This window comes from Cebus imitator, unplaced genomic scaffold (assembly GCF_001604975.1).
Source record: "Cebus imitator isolate Cc_AM_T3 unplaced genomic scaffold, Cebus_imitator-1.0 Scaffold266, whole genome shotgun sequence".
Taxonomy (NCBI): domain Eukaryota; kingdom Metazoa; phylum Chordata; class Mammalia; order Primates; family Cebidae; genus Cebus; species Cebus imitator.
Window position 1 is genome coordinate 2,591,020 of NW_016107581.1, and position 5,765 is coordinate 2,596,784.

Sequence of the window (5,765 nt, forward strand, 5' to 3'; positions counted from 1 at the left end):
GGATGGTCTCGATCTCTTGACCTTGTGATCCACCCGCCTCGGCCTCCCAAAGTGCTGGGATTACAGGCTTGAGCCACCGCGCCCGGCTACTTTTTTTTTTTTTTGAGACAGAGTCTCACTCTGTCGCCAGGCTGCAGTGCAGTGTCATGATCTTGGCTCACTGCAACCTCCTCCTCCCGAGTTCAAGCGATTCTGTTGCCTCAGCTTCCCAAGTAGCTGGGACTCCAAGCACGTGCTACCACACCCAGCTCATTTTTGTATTTTTAGTAGAGATGGGGTTTCACCATGTTGGCCAGGATGGTCTTGATCTCTTGACCTCGGGATCTGCCCACCTCGGCCTCCTGAAGTGCTGGGATTACAGGCGTGAGCCACTGCACCTATCCATACACTAGGTTTTTAATCCATCCAAAGTTTAAATACTTGAGGATGCAAAATAGGGGTAGAATTTTGATTTTCGCCAGGGGAATGACTGCTGTTTACTGGCCATTTGAATTTCCTCTGTGAATTGTACTTGGTATCCTTTATCTGGCTTCCTTCCTTTTGTTTATTGGTTTGCATGGTCTCTGTATGATTTGCCTTTTATAGATTGGACAGCTATTCTGGCAGTTTTTCCAGCTTGATTCTTAAAAGGACCAGCCCTTTGCTGAGACCATTGTTCATCAGTCATTACTGAATAGGTGCAGCCATTTTATTTCTTCTTCTTCTTCTTTTTTTTTGAGACGGAGTCTCACTCTGTCACCCAGACTACTAGAGTGCAGTGATGTGATCTCAGCTCACTGCAACCTCCGCCTCCGAGGTTCAAGCGATTCTCCTACCGCCTGCCACCAGGCCCAGCTAATTTTTGTATTTTTAATAGAGACGGGGTTTCACCATGTTGGTTAGGCTGATCTCGAACTCCTGACCTTGTGATCCCCCCACCTCGGCCTCCCAGCGTGCTGGGATTACAGGCGTGAGCCCCCGTGCCTGGCTGTGCAGCCATTTTAAAAATAGGTCCCATTGCCCTGCGTGGACCAGCACTGAGTCCACGCAGGGACTGAGTCTGTCCCCGCTCCCTGGGTCTCTGTACCCCTGTCTCTAAGAAAATGCCTCTGTCTCTCTGAGTCTCTGTCTCCCTCTTTCTCTGAATCTCTGAGTGACACCCCACATCCTCCGCCATCATCTCTCTGGGTCTCTGCCCACCCCACTCCCTCTTTTTCTTTGAGTAAACCTCGGGTGACTTGGAGGGTCCTGGTCCTGCCCAGTGGAGGCTGCGGCTTTACCTGAAGCATGGCATTGGGGAGACTCAATTTTCCTTGGCATCTTGTGACATTTGAGTGACCCTTGCGGCATCTCCCCACACCCCAGGCTGACCCCAGGTTTGTACGACCTGGGTCGTGCTGTCCTCTGCCTCGACTTCATGGTTTTCACGGTGCGGCTGCTGCACATCTTCACGGTCAACAAACAGCTGGGGCCCAAGATCGTCATCGTGAACAAGATGGTGAGGGGCGGGGCTGAAGTGGGCGGGGACAGAGGGAAGGGGTGGGGCCAGGGAAGAAGTGGTCTGTGGAGAAAGGGCGTGACTTTGGGCAGTAGGGGGCGTGGCTTTGGGATATAGGGGTGGGGCCAGACTCAGCCAAGTCTCCCTGCAGGTGAAGGACGTGTTCTTCTTCCTCTTCTTCCTCGGCGTGTGGTTAGTGGCCTATGGCGTGGCCACGGAGGGGCTCCTAAGGCCCCAGGACAGTGACCTCCCAAGTATTCTGCGTCGTGTCTTCTACCGTCCCTACCTGCAGATCTTCGGGCAGATCCCCCAGGAGGACATGGACGGTAGGGAGAGATGACAGGGCCTGACAGCCTCCCTCTGAGCCTCTCTGTCCCCGCTCCCTGGGTCTCTGTACCCCTGTCTCTAAGAAAATGTCTCTGTCTCTCTGAGTCTCTCTCTCCCTCTTTCTCTGGATCTCTGAGTGACACCGCACATTCTCCCGCCATCATATCTCTGGGTCTCTACCCACCCCAATTCTGTCATTTCCTTCCTTCCTTCCCTTTCTTTTCTTCCTTCCTTTTCTTCTTTTCTTTTTTCTTTTCCTTCCTTCCTTCTTTCTTTTCTTTCTTTCTGGTTTGAGATGGATTTTTACTCTTGTTGCCCAGGCTGGAATGCAATGGCGTGATCTCTGCTCACTGCAACCTCCGCCTCCCAGGTTCAAGCAATTCTTCTGCCTCGGCCTCCCAAGAAGCTGGGATTACAGGCACCCGTCACCACGCCCAGCTAACATTTTTGTTACTTTTAGTAGAGACGGGGTTTCATCATGTTGGCCAGGCTGGTCTCGAATTCCTGACCTCAGGTGATCCGCCTGCCTTGGCTTCCCAAAGTGCTGGGATTACAGGCGTGAGCCACCGGGCCGGCTGTCTTTCTGTCTTTGTTAGATCTCTGTCCCCTTCGCCCCATCTCTGAGTGTCTCCCTTTACAGTGGCCCTCATGACGCACAGCAACTGCTCGTCAGAGCCCGGCTTCTGGGCACAGCCTCCCAGGACCCAGGCGGGCACCTGCGTCTCCCAGTATGCCAACTGGCTGGTGGTGCTGCTCCTTGTCATCTTCCTGCTTGTGGCCAACATCCTGCTGGTCAACCTGCTCATCGCCATGTTCAGGTGAGGCCTGATGGCTCTCTGATCTGATCCCACCCAGCATGACCCGTGACCCTCTCATGATTCTCAAACCCTGACTAATCAATTTCTGTCTTTAGTTCCTGAACTCTGATCAAATCTAATGCTGCCTTCTCCTCAAATCCAACCAGACCCTTCCTGGTACAAGTGACTCTTGTGCCTCAGCCTCCCAAGGAGCTGGGACTACAGGCGCATGCCACCACACCCAGCTAAGTTTTTGAATTTTTAGTAGAGACGGGGTTTCTCCATGTTGGCCTCAAACTTTTGACCTCAAGTGATCGGCCCGCCTCAGCTCCCAAAATTGTTGGGATTATAGGCGTGAGCCACTGCGCCCAGCCAACTTTGTTTTTTATTATGGTAAAGTTATATAAAATTTGCCATTTTTACTTTTTTTTTTTTTTTTTTTTTGAGACAGTCTCGCTCTGTCACCCAGGCTGGAGGAGTCTAGTGGCATTATCTTGGCCTGCTACAATCTCCGCCTCCCAGGTTCAAGGGATTTTTCTGCCTCAGCCTCCTGAGTAGCTGGGATTACAGGTGTGCGCCACCGTGCCCAGTTCATTTTTGTATTTTTAGTAGAGATGGGGTTTCGCCATTTTGGCCAGGCTGGTCTCGAACTCCTGACCTCAGATGATCCACCCGCCTCAGCCTCCCGAAGTGCTGGGATTATTATAAGTGTGAGCCGCCGTGCTCTGCCCATTTTTAAGTATACAAGTCAGTGACATTAATTACATTTACAGTGCTCTGCAGTGGGCTGTTGTGGCTAATGTTGGTTGGAGCATTGGCATGGAAGTATCTATTTGAATGCTTGTTTTTATTTTCTTTGATTATATATCTCAAAGTGAAATTCCTGGGTCATATGGTAAATCTATGCTTAGCTTTTTGAGAAACCACCAAACTGGTTTCCACAGCAGCTGCACCATTTTCTGTTCTCACCAGCGGCGTATGAGGGCTCTAACTTCTCCACATCCTAGCCAACACTTGTTATTTTTCTATTGTAAAAATTATAGTCATCCAGCTGGGCGTAGTGGCTCATACCTTTAATCCCAGCACTTTAGGGGGCTGAGGTGGGAGGATTGCTTGAGTCCAAGACTTTGAGACCAGCGTGGGCAACATAGCGAGGCTGCTGTCTCTACCAAAACCCTTCACACATGCAGCCTGAAGCTCCTGGGCTTCAGTGATCCTCCCGCCTCAGCCTCCCAAGTAGCTGGGACTACACTTACATACTGCCACACCTGGGTAACTTTATTTTTATTTTTAAATTTTATTTATTTATTTATTTATGATGGAGTCTCCCTCTGTCACCAGGCTGGAGTTAAGTGGCGCAATCTCAGCTCACTGCAGCTCCCGCCCACCTCCCGGGTTCAAGCCATTCTCCTGCCTCAGCCTCCCGAGTAGCTGGGACTATAGGCGAATGCCACCACACCCGGCTAATTTTATGTATTTTTAGTAGAGATGGGGTTTCGCCATCTCAGCCAGGATGGTCTCGATCTCCTGACCTTGTGGTCCACCCGCCTTGGCTTCCCAAAGTGCTGGGATTACAGGCATGAACCACCGCGCCCGGCCTGCTGTAGGAATTTTCATAGGGATTGCGTTCAGTCTGTAGATCACTTCGGGTAGTACTGATATTTCATATAGGTGTTCTTTTTAATGCTTTTCCAGCATTATTTGGTCGTTTTCAGGGTACAAGTCTTTCACCCTTTGGGTTAACTTTATTCCTAGGTGCTTCCCCTTTAGCTGCTCTTGTAAGTGGAATTGCATTCTTTTTTTTTTTTTTTTTTTTTTTTTTTTTTTTTTTTTTTTTTTTTTTTTGTTTTTTTTTTTTTTGGTTCTTTTTTTTTTTTTTTTTTTTTTTGAGATGGAGTTTTGCTCTTGTTACCCAGGCTGGAGTGCAATGGTGCGATCTCGGCTCACCACAACCTCCGCCTCCTGGGCTCAGGCAATTCTCCTGCCTCAGCCTCCTGAGTAGCTGGGATTACGGGCACGTGCCACCATGCCCAGCTAATTTTTTGTATTTTTAGTAGAGACGGGGTTTCACCATGTTGACCAGGATGGTCTCGATCTCTTGACCTTGTGATCCACCCGCCTCGGCCTCCCACAGTGCTGGGATTACAGGCTTGAGCCACCGCGCCCGGCCTGGAATTGCATTCTTAACTTCCTTTTTGGATTGTTCATTGCAGCGTGTAGAAACAAAACTGAGTTTTGTGTGATCTCGGACTCTGCAACTTTGCTGCATCTGCAGCTCTAGAAGCTTTCTTGTGATTCTGTGGCATTTCCTATATATAGGATCATGTCATCTGTGAATAGAGATATTTTCACTTCTTCCTTTCCAATTTGGACGCCTCTAATTTTTTTTCCTGTTTAATTGTTCTAACCAGAACTTCCAGTACAATGTTGAATAGCAGTGGTAAAAGTGGATGTCTTTGTCTTTTTCCTGATTTTAGGCAGAAAGCTCCCAGTCTTTCACCATTGGGTATGATGTTAGTTGTGGGTTTTTCAGAAGTACCTTTTCTCATGTTGAGGAATTTTCTTTCTATTCCTAGTTTATGATTTTTAAAATTATGATGACTGGGCATGGTGGCTTATGCCTGTAATCCCAATACTTTAGGAAGCCAGAGAGGGAGGATTGCTTGAGGCCAGGGGTTCAAGATTGACCTGGGCAACATAGTGAGATCCCATCTCAATAAAAAAATAAAAAATCGGCCGGGCATGGTGGCTCACACGCCTTTAATGTCAGCACTTTGAGAGACTGAGAGGGGTGGATCAAAAGGTCAGGAGTTTGAGACCAGCCGGACCAACATGGTGATACCCCATCTGTATAAAAAAAACAAAAAAAAAATTAGTCGGGTGTGGTAGCGCATGCCTGTAATCCCAGCTACTCAGGAGGCTGGGGCAGGAGAATCGCTTGAAACTGGGAGGTGGAGGTTGCAGTGAGCCAAGATCACACCACTGCACTCCAGCCTGGATGACGGAGTAAGAAAAAAAAAATAGCCAGGCATGGTGGCGCATGCCTGTAGTCCCAGCTACTCAGGAGGCTGGGGCAGGAGGATGGCTTGAGCCCAGGAGGTCAAGGCTGTGGCTGCAGTGAGCTATGCTTGCACCACTGCCGTGATCGTGCCGGCAACGGAGTG

The 5,765-nt window shown here is 49.3% G+C and overlaps 1 protein-coding gene across 8 annotated transcripts in view; it reads left to right on the forward strand.

The window, feature by feature from the left end:
- Positions 1-5,765, forward strand: part of TRPM4 (transient receptor potential cation channel subfamily M member 4) — a 53,789-nt gene that overhangs the window by 44,142 nt on the left and 3,882 nt on the right. For all 8 annotated transcript variants that reach the window (XR_001817009.2, XM_037728484.1, XM_037728485.1 and 5 more), the window contains 3 exons: positions 1,345-1,477; positions 1,629-1,803; positions 2,445-2,622. Coding sequence is in view for 7 of the 8 variants with exons in the window: in XM_037728484.1 (XP_037584412.1) it covers positions 1,345-1,477; positions 1,629-1,803; positions 2,445-2,622 (486 nt within the window). In the remaining variant the exon portion in view is untranslated. The remainder of the gene's footprint in view (positions 1-1,344; positions 1,478-1,628; positions 1,804-2,444; positions 2,623-5,765) is intronic.